We start from the raw sequence: 13,357 nt of genomic DNA on the forward strand, positions 1-13,357 counted from the left end.
CTTTGCTGATACTGTTGCAGCGCAAACCACCACAGGTTAAAATATGTAACATATACATACAAACATCACGTATGTGTAAGAGACAAATGTAGTTTTTTAGTGTCAGTTTCTTATAAATGGAACCATCCCTAAGGTATGCGTTTAATTGCAGCCCAACAAACGGGAGGATGGTGCATTATTTTTTTAGGCAACGATGGATTGCTTTCCCACTGTGGATCTGTACAGTGCTGCAGTTGCTACGAGTGGTAGAAGTTGAGTGTGGTAAGAAACTGTGAAAGGTGAAGAAACTGTATGCAGCTGTACAACGGTGTATTTCACCTTGATGATTTCATTAAATCAGCCTCTTACCGTCTGGAAGATCAACCGATGACATATGAATCGTACGACATGCAATGCGGCTATCAAAGCAAATGTTGCAGCGAGAATAGGTAATATTGCACTGAGAGGAAGGTATGAGAAATCAATAATCAATAATAAGAAAGCCTTCTAATTCCAGCTGTCCTTCACTGGATGGGCTCGACAGTTTGGAGCGAAAGGCGCGTAAGAAAGCAATATTGGAGCTGCTTAACAACGAAGCCACAGTGAATGATCCTCGTTTTCTGATGGATGGTACGGACTTCGATGTGAGGTTTTTCAACACCATAGCAATCCAACCCTCGGAGCAGCTGGGGGTGCGAGATACGCTAACCACGCAAAAAGTGCTGGAAACATTGTCCAAACGGAGCAGCCGCTGTCAGATGCGCAACCTGCTCGATGGAAAGTGCTACTCGAACGTAACGCTTTCCTGCTGCAAAGCTGTGGAAGAACCTTGCTGTGATCCGCACTATCCGTAAGTGTTGATAGAGGGTATCATTGTTTGACCAGTAATGCTTAACGAACCTTTTGAAACTTAAATTTAGCTATCGAAGCTACGATGGAAGCTGCAATAACCTGGACCATCCGCGCTGGGGAATGCGTGGCACCGCTCTGAAACATCCCATCGCGCCGTGCTTCGATGATGTGGTGTCGCAACCGGCCCGCAGTAAGTCGGGTGCTCCATTGCCCCAGAATCGTAAGCTTATAGCCGAGCTGGCAGCGATGCTCAAAGAGCGGGAGATTAGCACCACTGCCGAGCTGAACATGTGCTCCGTGTTTTTGAGCGAGTTCTTCACCCTGGACATGATTGGCCGGTCGACCAAGCGCACCAAACGGAGGACGGATGGTTTCCGCGGTTGCCGGGCCGATGGTTATGATCGGAGTCCGTTCGTAACGCCACTCTCCAATCCACTGCTCGTTTCACCCAACGATCCGTACTACGGGCCTCTCGGAGTGCGCTGTCTTAACTTTAGCCCGCAGGAAAGGGCAAACGATCGGTGCGAGCTGAAGCATATGGCTGATCGTAATTTGCAGAGCAGCTATTTCGATCTTTCCAATCTGTACACCGAGCAAGCGACGTACGATCAGGACGGTAAGCTGCTGCTGCAGCAGTGTGGAGCGCCCGAGACCATAACGAACCGGAGACCGATGTCGGTGCAGTTTTTCGCCGTTGCCGGTTTGTTTGCAAAGTTGCACAATTACTGCGTGGATCGGGCACCGCTGAAGGGTAGCGGACCGGTCGAGGAACGGTGCCGTGCGTTTACGATCGCCGTGTATCAGAAGATCATCTACGAGCAGCTTTTACCGGTACTGTTTGGTGAAGAGTTTTACAGTGAGTGCGATTTTAGCTGCGAATACAATCCGAACGAGGAGTGTGCCGTCTCGCAGGTGTACAAGCATGGACCGGGTCGCTTCCAGCACGTGTGGATAGGCGAAACGATGCTTTACAAACCGGCTCGTGGGGAGGCGGAGTGGAGATCGTTTAACGATTTCTTCCACAATTATGAATCGTTCGATTGTTTGGGTGCGCTGGCCGGTTCGCTGGACACGCCGATCAACGTTGGAAATCTCGCCAGTGCGGTAAGTAAAGGAAAAATGGCTGGTTTGCGTCGAAAAGAATGTACTTATCGTTCACCGTTTGACAGAGCGTGGACAAGTTCGTTACGGTGGATGGATATCGTGGCACTAGTCTACCATGCATCGATCTGGCACGTAATCGTGATGCCGGGCTGTGTCCGCTGGTTACCTACAAACACCACGTGGAGCAACTGTTCGGAGAGGAGAGCCGATGTTACAGCACGTTCGAGGATCTGAGCGATATCTTTGCACCAGACGTAAGTGTGCAGGATTGAGGGTGAAATTCAAACTTACAGATTTTTAATGGATAATGGACGCATTGTTTGCGCAGGTGATTGAATTCTTCTCCCGACACTATGAGCATCCGGACGATATCGATGTACTGTTTGCGAACATGGACCAACGATTCCATCCGGGTGCTAACCTGCCAAAGATGGTCGCTCAATTGACGTGCCTTGAGATGAAGCGTCTAAAGTGCACGGATCGGTTCTTCTACACGTGGAATCCAAATCTAGGCAAAGGTAGTAACACAACATGTTTTACGTTGGCTCAAATGATGGGATTCTTTGTTATCGTGTCTTACGATATCACTTTACAAACTTTTTAGGAGCGCGACAACTTATAGAAGCGATGGACTTTACAGTGCTATTGGCTCTGGTGACCGAAATGGAGGAAGTTCCATTGCAACCGTTTTTCGTCAGCAGCCCGACTGTTGCGTCGTGTGATGTGCGAGACTACATGCAATCATTAGACCATCTTTTCTCCGATCTGTAATACAACTGAAAGTTATTAATAAGTAAATCATTTTTTCTTGGATAAGTGAAACGACAAAGGATTAACAACTACAACATGACTCTAATATAATAAAAAATGAGACAATTGAAAGAATGTTAAGTAGAATAATGCTATCAGTCGAACAAGAACGGTTCTAAAGTGCTTTGTTTGCTGCAAGAAAGGTTTAGATTTCTGTAGCATTCTTCATGCTCAGCGTATCATGGGCGGGTGCTCGTTTTATCTTGTTGTATATAAAAACAAAGTACACTAAAGCCGGCTACTGTTTGCAAGGGCTACATCGGCAAGACACAACGTGAAACGGTTACATAGTAAACATTGTGGACCAATCGCACCAAACCGCATGATGGGTAGAATTTTATAAAAGCTTCTAGCTCCGGTGTGGTGCCATTCAGTGTGGTGTGACCGAGCGCGGTGACACAGCCGAGGTGTGTCCAGTGTTGGTGGAGGTGTTTTGGTGAAAACAAAACTGCAATAAAGCAAAGAAGTAACAAAAAATGACATCTTCAAACCGCTTGGCGGTAGTTGTGGTGGTGCTAGAGTGCTGCCTTATGCTCTGCGTACAGATTGCTTCAGCGAATCCGTTCGGTATGGTGGTGTATATGTTTTAATAATTTTTAACCAAAGTTGTGAAAATAATAATATAAATTGTGCAAACAAAAGCATTCACTTTGCAAATTATGAAATTTAGACGTAAACCATTCGTTGCGAAACTGCTGTGTTGCGTGTTTGCGATGGCAGACGATGGGGCGTTTGCCACCGGTGGTGTTTGTTATCCGTTGCTGATGTTTATAAACAAAGCGCACGGGCCTTAAGCTCGAGCGCCAGACGTGCATGGTCAAGTGCAGTGGGCTGTCTACGTGACCTAGCCTGCGATTGAAAACTAACAACACGACTGTTACTGATTTGACAAACATGAGTGAAAGAAACAGAATGAGATAAAGATCAAAAGATAAACATAGAAGCTAGCATTCAACATAAAACTCGTTGGTAATAGTTGCCGTGCTAATGTTCTTTCAGAATTTCACAAAGAAAATGATTATAATTGTTTATTGATGCATATACATTCTTTAGCTTTCTTTATTTGTTTATATACTGTGATTACTATAAATGTGTATTTTACCTTTTGCTTGTATTTTTTTTTCAGTAAAAACTATTAAAATAATAGTGGTCAAGTTACTTTTGTTTTTTTAAATAATCAATTCATATTATTCATATCATTCATATTATTCATAAAAATCGAATGATCATGGCGATGTACAAATGATCATCCTTTGATCTACCTTATCAAGGAGAATGACTAAATTTATATTCCCTTTCAAATTTCAGATAAATACTACTTCTCTAGCGTTCCAGAATACTACGCTGGGTATGACAGTCAATGTGGTTACGAACCAAAGTGCTACGGTGACCAAAGGTAGGTTATTTGTTTGAAAATTATACTCTTCGAACAGCTACAATTTGCCATAATCTGTGCCAATCTCTCCATCCAGTTGCCCAAACGTGGCACTGTTCAGTGAGTACGAAAAGGAAGCGTTCATCAAAGCAGTCGCCGAGCTGTTGAGCAATGACGAGCGGGCACAAAACGGTAACTATCGCATTGGAGAAAGCGAATTCGACTTTGAGCTTTTCCAAACGAAGGCCATCAAATCGGGCGAGGATCTCGATGTGCGCCGCACGCTGACGACGGATAAGTTTTTGAAGACGCTGGCAAAAAAGTTGAGCAAGTGTGAGCTGAGAAACCTGTTGGACGGGAAGTGTTGCGCGAACAGGACGCTTTCGTGCTGCAATGGCCATGAACAGATTTCATGTGATCCGTACCATCCGTAAGTATTTGGGGTTTTGAATGACTTAGTGCATGCGCAAACTTGGTAACTGAAGCCTACTCTTTTCAGCTATCGAAGCTACGACGGAAGCTGTAATAACTTGGAGCATCCGAGCTGGGGAAAGCGTGGAAGTGCACTGAAACATCCGTTCGCTCCGTGCTACAGTGACGTGGTATCGAAGCCGGCTCGCAGTAAGTCGGGTGCTCCGTTACCGCAGAATCGAAAGCTAATGGTTGAGCTGGCCGATTTTCTGAATAACAGGAATTCTAAGAGATCCTCTTCCCTGAGCATGTTTATGGTGTTTTTCATGGAAACGATCTCTTCGGATATGATTGGAAGGGCTAACAAACGGGCACACTGTCCGACCCAAGGTTTCCGCGGCTGCCGAGCGGACGGGCAGGATCGTAGCGCTTTCGTGTCGACGCTATCGAATCCTCTCCGCGTATCACCTAACGATCCGTACTACGGGCCTCTCGGAGTGCGCTGTCTTAACTTTAGCCCGCAGGAGAAAGCAAACGATCGGTGCGAGCTGAAGCATGTGGCCGAGCGCAATATGGAAAGCAGCTATCTCGACCTGTCGAGCATGTACGGCGAGGTACCGCACTATGATGCGAGTGGGAAGCTCCCCCTGTTCCAATGTGGCGCTACGGGACCGGTCGAACAGTTACACCCGATTGCGGTACAGTTTAAGGCAATCATCGGTCTGTTCGGTCAGCTGCATAACTATTGTGTGGATCGGGTTAGCTCCTGTTCCCAGTCGAAGGGTTCGGTTGAGGAACGGTGCCGTGCACTTACGATCGGCGTATATCAGAAGTTGATCTACGAGCAGCTGCTACCGCTGCTGTTTGGTGAAGAGTTGTACAATCTGGCTGGCTTTGATTGCGAGTACAACCCGTATGAGGAGAGTGCCATCTCGCAGGTGTACAAGAACGGGCCGGGACGGTTCCCGCACGTGTGGATTACGGAGACGGTAGCGTACAAGTACCAGGGTAGGACTCAATGGCGCCCTCTCAATGAGTACTTCCACGATCATGAGTTATTCGAATGTACTGCAACGCTGGAGGGAGTACTCGAGACGCCGATCGAAACGAATCGATTGGTTGATGAGGTAAGGGATTGCTGAGTTTGGTGTGGATGTGAAGAGATATTGAAATGTTCCTTCCTTGTAGATTATGCACAAGTTCTACACTACTAATGGCGAACGAGGTAGCTGTCTGCCATGCATTGATCTGGCGAGGAATCGTGACTCTGGGCTATGTCCATTGGTAACTTACAAACATTTCATTGAACAGATTGCCGGCGAAGAGAGCAAGTGTTATAGCACGTTCGATGATCTGAAAGATATGTTCAGCCCTGATGTAAGTGAATAATAACCGTGCGGAATGCTACAGGGAAATGTGACATTATGGTATTAAATCTTTTTGTTTTTGCTTGCAGTTGGTGAATTTCTTTGCCCATCACTATGAGCATCCAGGTGATATCGATGTGCTGTTTTCGGGCTTAGATCAGCGCGCCTACCCTGGGGCCCACATGCCGAAGCTCGTCTCGCAATCAACCTGTTTGGAGTTCAAGCGTCTGAAGTGCACGGATCGGTTCTTCTACAAGTGGAATCCGAATCTTGGCGAAGGTAAGATTGAGTTGCTTTCTTGTGATTCATTGCATTCATTGGCTTTTTTATTCTTTTTACAGGGGCTATGCATCTGATCGAGATTCTAGACTTTACTGCACTGCTTGCACTGTTCACTGAGGCGGTTGAAGTTCCATTGGAACCCTTCATGGTGGACGGGCCGAAGGTTGCTGCTTCGGATGTGAGACAGTATCTGGAGAGTGTGAATTATTTGTTCTGTGAAGTATAAGAATAGATATAGACATTTGTTTTAAATTTTTAAGGAAATTTTAGAAGAGGAACAAATAAAAAAGTATTTCTTCCGTTTAAAACTCCGGGTGATGTTATACATGTCCTGAGTATTTCTGATGTATGAAAGGAAAATCAGATTTTCCGTATAACTATTATGATCGAGAAGAATGTGTATACACATCACAATACAATTGCATTCTAGTAATTAATGAATATGCTTTATAAGGTTTGAAAACGTTTATAAATAAAGAACGACCAAACATTTTACGGTGAACTACTAGTTTTTGTTGACTTATTCGTTCTATTATAGAACATAATTCAATTACTTGGACGTTTTATAAATAAATTATAGGTTTGGTTCGGATTCATCAATTCCAACAAAACTATATACAGCATACCAATTAAATTTCATCCGGTTCGTGCTTTTTAGATATGATGAATTTGTATGCACTCTATCAATTCAACGGGGTGCATAACCATGCAAATCACTATCTTGCTTTGGCTCTCTTAAACTCTGGTGCTTTGACTTGCTGTTCTGTGTCTCCTCATTGCTCCTGTTTCAGGATGCCCATCATCTTCTAATTGGTATTTGCGTTATCATCTTTATTATTTGGGCCTAGTTATCCTGAAAATGAATTGCCTTTTGTTTATAATTTATTACAGTGTTCGTTGTAATTTTTTTACCGACTATCGTAAATTTATTTCGATACTAACTCGTTGTTACTGATATTTTGTTCTCAATGTATATTGATCGATGAATCGGACCAATCATTTAATGTTTAGTTAACCTCTGTGGGGCCGGCCTCGTGCTACAGTCGTCAACTCGTACGGCTTAACAACATGCCTGCCATGGGTTCAAACCCTAAATGGACCCTGCCCCCATACGTAGGATTGTCTATCCTGCGATGGGTAAATCAATAAGTCACTGAAAGCCGAGCCCACTAGTGGTACAGGTAGGTCTTGACCGACAACGGTTGTTGTCCCAAAGAAGAAGAAAAAGAAGAAGAATAAATTTTGTGTTTCTATAAACTTCTGTGTTTCAAGAAATAAATTTGAATTGAATTTTAATATTTGAATTTTAATGCAGTGAATTTTAAACTCTATTGTTTGCACCGCGATACAACTTTCCCTATTACTCCGACTATGTTACCTTTTTTAAAGCTTGTCACATTATATACGCTGCCTAACCGTACAACCATCCAATTTTCAATCTGATTTAGTAAATTGTAAATTGAAGGAAATTGCACACGGTTATGTGTTCCGATTGATGTTTCCATTTTCTCATACTTGCATTGTGGTTTTCGATAATCGTGTAAATATTTCACCGTTGTTCTATTTCCTGAGCTTTCGAGCTGCGTTGGGACTCAGGCAAAATTGAGCCAACGTTGAATGTTACAAACGGGCTTATGCAACGCGAGAATATAAGCCTTTTGAGCCTTCGGGTTTCGAGGAAATTTGTTTACATTGGATATAGAGTTTTGATGTGATTTAACCAAAGAGGAAAATCGAATTTGTCGATTGGATTTTGCTAAACTACACAAGCACGCTCATACTGGGGGTGTGTGCAAAAATAGCAGCACATTCGTATTCACTGAAAAGTACTTTGAGCAATGAGTCATGGTTTAACATTCCATCTCTCAGCGTGATGGCAATAAATTAGGATTAGGCTATGATGTATGCGCTTTCTACCCGTCCAATGAGTGCATTATGCCGTGGCAGGAAAAAGAGAGGAAATGGAACGTTTCCTAAAAACTTTAGCTGGCATAACCAAACGCTGCAGCATCTGGCGCATTAATGCAATGATATTGGCACAGGATGATTTACAGATGAGTTCAAAGAATGTACGTAGAATGCATAACATTCATGGAACGATTCATTGCTGCATCCCTTTGAACGTGTAGAAGGGCAAAGCACGGTAGAGATTTATATACATATACGAAGTCATTTAATCAGCGCAAAGAGACGTGACTTGTTTCGTTGTTTTGAGCAATATGATGATAGATTTTTGAAGAATTTGATGATGATTAAAAAAAAAAAACTTTGTCGAACAATAATTGTAGCTGATTAGCATTATTAGACAAATTTATGTAAAGTTTTTTAAAATTGCGTGTGTTGGCTTATAGTATATCTAACTTAAATGCATTGATAAACGAAAGAAATGAATTGGACGTTCGGTTCAATTTTCTTACCCATGCCTTACACACAGTTCCCTTCCCCTTGACCATCTGCTACAAATGGCTAATAGAAGCAACAGCACATTTAGACTCAACAGAGAAAGCTGTTGCAAATTCCACCGTTCTGTACGTTTGTTCGAAAGTGTAAAGAAATGGAACGATTACGGTTATTAATGATTTCGGGATCAGGATCAAATTTATCATCATTACAAATGTGGCGAGCCGAAACGAGCACACTCGCGTTCGCCGGCAGCGAAGGATGTCTGGAGATTCGATCGCAATTGCTACTAAAAAAAACCCTGTACGGCACACCGTATCCATTCATTCGATTTAACATCGTTTGCAGTCGTTGCAGTGGATCATTAAAAAGTGGAACGTACCAGTGGCTGGCCGTCTAGCGGCAGCTATTGCAGCTACCACTAGAAATGCTCTGGCGAACGTTCTTGTAGAAGAGATTGAGATTATCGACATTCGATGTGTTTCGGTGAGTGTTTGCAGCAGTCCTGTGTGCGTGTGTGTGTGCATATTGTGGGGAAGTAGATTGCAGTTGAGCTTATTTGGCGTTAGGATTGGTCGGCGATGACACTCCCATTGCCTTCCGAACACAGGGCATGAGCACGGAAAAAAGGCTGATGCTGCAGCTCGGTATGAATTGCGACCGTTATCGTGCGACGGTTTCACGCGCGCGTTGCCCTCGTTTTGCCATCGCTCCACCAAAGGCCAGGAGACATGCCAAATTTCTCGAGAAATGGGAGCAGGAAAATGGAGCCCGCAAGCAAAGTTTTCCAATCCAATGTGGTGCATGTGTGAGTGCAGTTTTTTGTTTGCTTTGCTCTGCATCTCGTGCCGGTGTATGTGTGTGTGTGTGTATTGGAGAAATATTCCGTGAAACGGTAACGAGCGGTCGGGGGAGCGTGCGATTGTGCTCGAGCGTTTGCGTAATTGAAGCAAATTGAGCGATAATTTTAATCATGATTTACTGAAATGTCAATTTGTCTCCATTTGCCGATGCGACGGTGCATCCGTTGCGACACGCGCAATCGTTTGCGCGGGGAAGATTGTCGTCCCAACTGATTGGGTTGCGTTTAGTTTGGTGTGCAATTGGTAATGAAATAATTGCCCGCGTGGCTGCGACATGGTTTTCGTTGCGGCGGAACTATGCGAAACGACCGAAAAGAGAGGTTTGCAAGGTGTGCATTATTCAATGATATTCTAATTTTAGGTTCTTGCATAGTATGCTATCAAAAATGGAATTGGGCAAGAAATTGTCTTTTTTTCTAATTGCCGTGTGCTATCCGAACTTTCATTACGTGATGTGTAAGTTATGTTCAGCTTATGTTATAAATAGCTTTATACATAGTTATAGGCAGTGCATATTTCATCAGTGTTGAAAAATGAACCATCAATTGTTTTCAAATAATGTTTACCATGAAAAATATGTTTTTCAAAATTTGTGGTGTAATTAAATAGATCATGTGCTAATTTTTAGTTACTATTCAGAAGCTATTTTGCTTAACAATGATTACAGGAATTCATGAGAAAGTTTTAAGTATCCCGTGTAAAATTGTTGTTGTTGTTGCTTTATTTTTTTACGAGGCTTTTTAGTATTCGTCTCTCGTAGTTCACAATTGAGAAACTATCAATAATATATGAGATAAAAAATAAATATGAAATAAAAGTTCAAGAAGAAAATAAAATACAATAGTTCTTATGACAATGGTTAAAGGTGAAAATGTTTGTTAATTATGGTTAATTTTCATTTAAATTATGTTTTTATACATATATGTTTATCCATATACTTTCTACACTTGTTTGTAGAGATTAGTGTCCTTTAGAAAATTCAAAAGCTTTTCAATTTCATTGCAATTGCTTGAAAGTATAATGTTCAAATGCACTCCAAGTTTGTGTTTTTTTCTTTCGGCGGAATATCCAAAACAATCTATTAAACGTATAAAATTGTGTAATGTTCATACTGTCAGTAATCAAACTGGAAGTTTTGATTGTCGATTGTGGTTCATTTTTAATTGAGCATGTAATAACAAACTCCAACAGTGCTTGGTTTTTGATAATGTGATTATAAATGATGGAAATTAGTTATAAAACATCACCAAATTTCCTAAATTATAAAAGGTATTTTTATTAGCAGTAAAGCGAACTGCTTGAATATTCTTACAGCATTGCACATTCCAAAACTACATCAACTAATTCATCGAAATGGGAAATCGTGCAAAATCTCAAGTAAGCTTCAATGCCCAATGTAAGGTAGAGCAAGAAAATAGCGTTTCGCTTTCCATTTTTGCAGGTGAACCGTTTTGATGTTTTATACTCGTGTAGGCAAAGGCAAGCATGAAGGAATAAAAAACCATGGCAGGATGGCTTTGCCACTTCTCTTCATCGATCGACGGTAACGGATGTTGCAGCGCCGTCCTGCTTAAGCAGCACTTCTCCGTCCTGAGCACAGGGTTTTTCTTTCGCACCAGAAAAAAACACACAAACAAACACACAAACTGCTGCATCATCTTGGCGGCGCGTACTCACAGGTACGGTGTGCCGTTTCAGTTCGATTTTGCCGTTTTCCCGTGGTGTGTCGGTGGTAACAAAACATCCTTCCTCGCCGTCACGACATTTCACCGGATGCAAATCGTAAAATTCCTATTTACAATTCGTCGCTCGAAGCAACCAAGGTACATACATACACACACACACACACACGCATATGCCCCTACACTTGGTTCCGGTTTGCGGAACAACGGCAGTTAGTATTTCGTTTTTATTTCCCTGAGCGGATGTCTGTATGTGCATAAAGCACTTACTTGCCGAGGAAGGGGGGGAGGTGAAATTGCAATATAAAATCCATCTTCTGTGGCGCCACAGCCACAGCGGTTGTTCGTATGGTGGTGGCCCGGAGTTCGTACGCAGGATTTGCCCACACGCGTAGTGTTTGATTTATTTCTTCCGGCTGCTATTTACGGCAGCTTTTACGCTTTTGCCTACTGGAGAGGGAGTGGGATGTTTTTGGCGAGCTGGGCGAGTGGAGCTTGGATTGGAATAATGCAAAATGCATGGTTTTCGTTTTTGTGTGTTTTTGAAGCACTTTTTCGTCAACCAGTCAGCTGTTCCTGCTGGGCGGCTTTGCTGTGGTGGAATGAAAAAGGAATGCTCTGTATGTGCTACCAGCTGGACAAACAGCTCGATTGCTTCAAGGCGGTGGTTGTTTGCTGTTTTCGAAAGGATATAGGGTTAGTTATCTTCCGGGTTGGGGTGGAAAGGGATTTCCCATTCTTTGTTTTGTCCGGCTCTCCGGCTGTTGAGGATTTTTGCCCTTTTCCGGACGACACCTTTCGGGAGTTGAGCTGTGGGGATGGGTGTGGATTGAGCTGGGAAGTTTAATTATGCCCGAGTTGAAACCGTGTGACACGGTTTTATGGGGCAACATCAGATTGTACGCACATAAAACATGGCCGTGGTTGCGAAGCGGCAACGAATGCTAATGCGCTCGCGGGTGCAGCGTCAAGCGGCTACCACAGCCGCTGCTCGTGTTGGTGTAGGTAAGGGAAGGAAATGGTAATGTGGACGTTTTTTTCTTCATGAAATGATTTTGGACGGAGGAAAAGGGGCTTTAAAAAAATCAATGTACATTCCAGCTGTGCCACTGGTTGGAACATGATGTTACCCGTGTACAACATGCTATGTTTGACTGGAATGTTGACATGGTTGGTAGAGCGTAGGGTGCAGTTTTAATGTTTTGAATGAAATTAATAATTTGTAGTTCAATTTGAAACTTTATTTTGTCTGACTTGAAATGCTTTATATGTTTCGGCATATGGAGTATTACTAATTCAGTTATGCAATTGTGACAATTCCATGCTACGCTTTAAACAGATTCATTCAAAATGATTTCAAGCATCCACTTGAAGTTCCTATGTTGTTTTGTTGCTGGTATTTGAAATTCAAATATTTGCCAACTCTTATGATTGAAAATACGATACAGGAAAAAAATGGTGAGTTTTCAATAGATTCTCTCTCTACAGCTTTTTAACGCAATTCACTCATATTTCAATATGTTTTTTGGATGGTAGAGATTCCATGAAATGATAAATTAATTTTTTTTCGAAATGCATTTTGAAAAATAATAAACGAAATAAGTTTGGTTTGTGTGAAGCAAATTAAATAACTAATTTCCTATGTTGCTGGGAATAATAAATAAATAAATAAATGCTGTTGAACAAATGCTTTTAGAATTGAGCTTTCGGCAAGCAAAACACCAAAATAAAATAATTTTGTTTTTGAATGAACTCGATGTTTCAATCACTTAATGTAAAAATAAAGCATAAATTCTACCAGCATTGTATTTTTTCAATTTACATCAAAATTCTGGATTTAAAACATATTCCCATCATGACTAGAATCGTTTTACTGCTCCCGATAGAGATGATTCTTGGCATTTTCAAGATTTCACATGAATCTCATTTCTTTTTACGACTTGTAGGCCCAAGCGGAAACGAACACTTGCTTAAACGAGGCGAATGGATTTTGCAGCGTTAGGTCTACATCGTTGAAGGATGGGTTGAATCCAGTATCGTCGGCCAACACCAATACTACCTTGAAAATCATTAAAAGCGTTTATTTTTACTTTTTATTTCATTTGCCTTTTATTAAATGTTTGTTCTATAACAGTTGATGATGAATTGTTTTATTTTCTCTTGAAACATATTTGCATAATAAAAAATGTTTCAAACTGTCCTAAAATATTAAAGATACCTGTTTCCTGTTCC

At 42.1% G+C, this 13,357-nt stretch overlaps 2 protein-coding genes across 2 annotated transcripts; both read left to right on the forward strand.

Annotated features, from left to right (window-relative positions):
• Window positions 1-948: 948 nt before the first annotated feature.
• On the forward strand, window positions 949-2,706 carry LOC120953100 (uncharacterized). Its single transcript, XM_040372781.2, has 4 exons — window positions 949-1,935; window positions 2,001-2,189; window positions 2,264-2,453; window positions 2,540-2,706. Exons 1-4 carry the CDS (start codon window positions 952-954, stop codon window positions 2,704-2,706), a joined length of 1,530 nt encoding a protein of 509 aa, XP_040228715.2. The 5' UTR covers window positions 949-951.
• A 515-nt stretch (window positions 2,707-3,221) lies between these two features.
• On the forward strand, window positions 3,222-6,406 carry LOC120953298 (chorion peroxidase-like). The gene is made up of 7 exons (XM_040373101.2): window positions 3,222-3,312; window positions 4,054-4,141; window positions 4,218-4,550; window positions 4,620-5,658; window positions 5,720-5,908; window positions 5,988-6,177; window positions 6,240-6,406. The coding sequence occupies exons 1-7, from the start codon at window positions 3,222-3,224 to the stop codon at window positions 6,404-6,406; spliced, it is 2,097 nt and encodes a 698-aa protein (XP_040229035.2).
• The last annotated feature ends 6,951 nt before the right edge of the window (window positions 6,407-13,357 follow it).

The sequence above is a fragment of the Anopheles coluzzii genome, chromosome 2 (assembly GCF_943734685.1).
Source record: "Anopheles coluzzii chromosome 2, AcolN3, whole genome shotgun sequence".
NCBI classification, from domain to species: Eukaryota; Metazoa; Arthropoda; class Insecta; order Diptera; family Culicidae; genus Anopheles; species Anopheles coluzzii.

Excerpts from the sequence above, each read along its gene's own strand:
- LOC120953100 (XM_040372781.2), top strand. The coding sequence starts at position 952 with ATGCGTGGCACCGCTCTGAAACATCCCATCGCGCCGTGCTTCGATGAT. Across the intron at positions 2,190-2,263 it reads GCGATATCTTTGCACCAGAC|GTGATTGAATTCTTCTCCCG; the intron begins GTAAGTGTGCAG and ends TTGTTTGCGCAG. Across the intron at positions 2,454-2,539 it reads GAATCCAAATCTAGGCAAAG|GAGCGCGACAACTTATAGAA; the intron begins GTAGTAACACAA and ends CAAACTTTTTAG.
- LOC120953298 (XM_040373101.2), top strand. The coding sequence starts at position 3,222 with ATGACATCTTCAAACCGCTTGGCGGTAGTTGTGGTGGTGCTAGAGTGC. Across the intron at positions 3,313-4,053 it reads TGCTTCAGCGAATCCGTTCG|ATAAATACTACTTCTCTAGC; the intron begins GTATGGTGGTGT and ends TTCAAATTTCAG. Across the intron at positions 5,659-5,719 it reads CGAATCGATTGGTTGATGAG|ATTATGCACAAGTTCTACAC; the intron begins GTAAGGGATTGC and ends CCTTCCTTGTAG.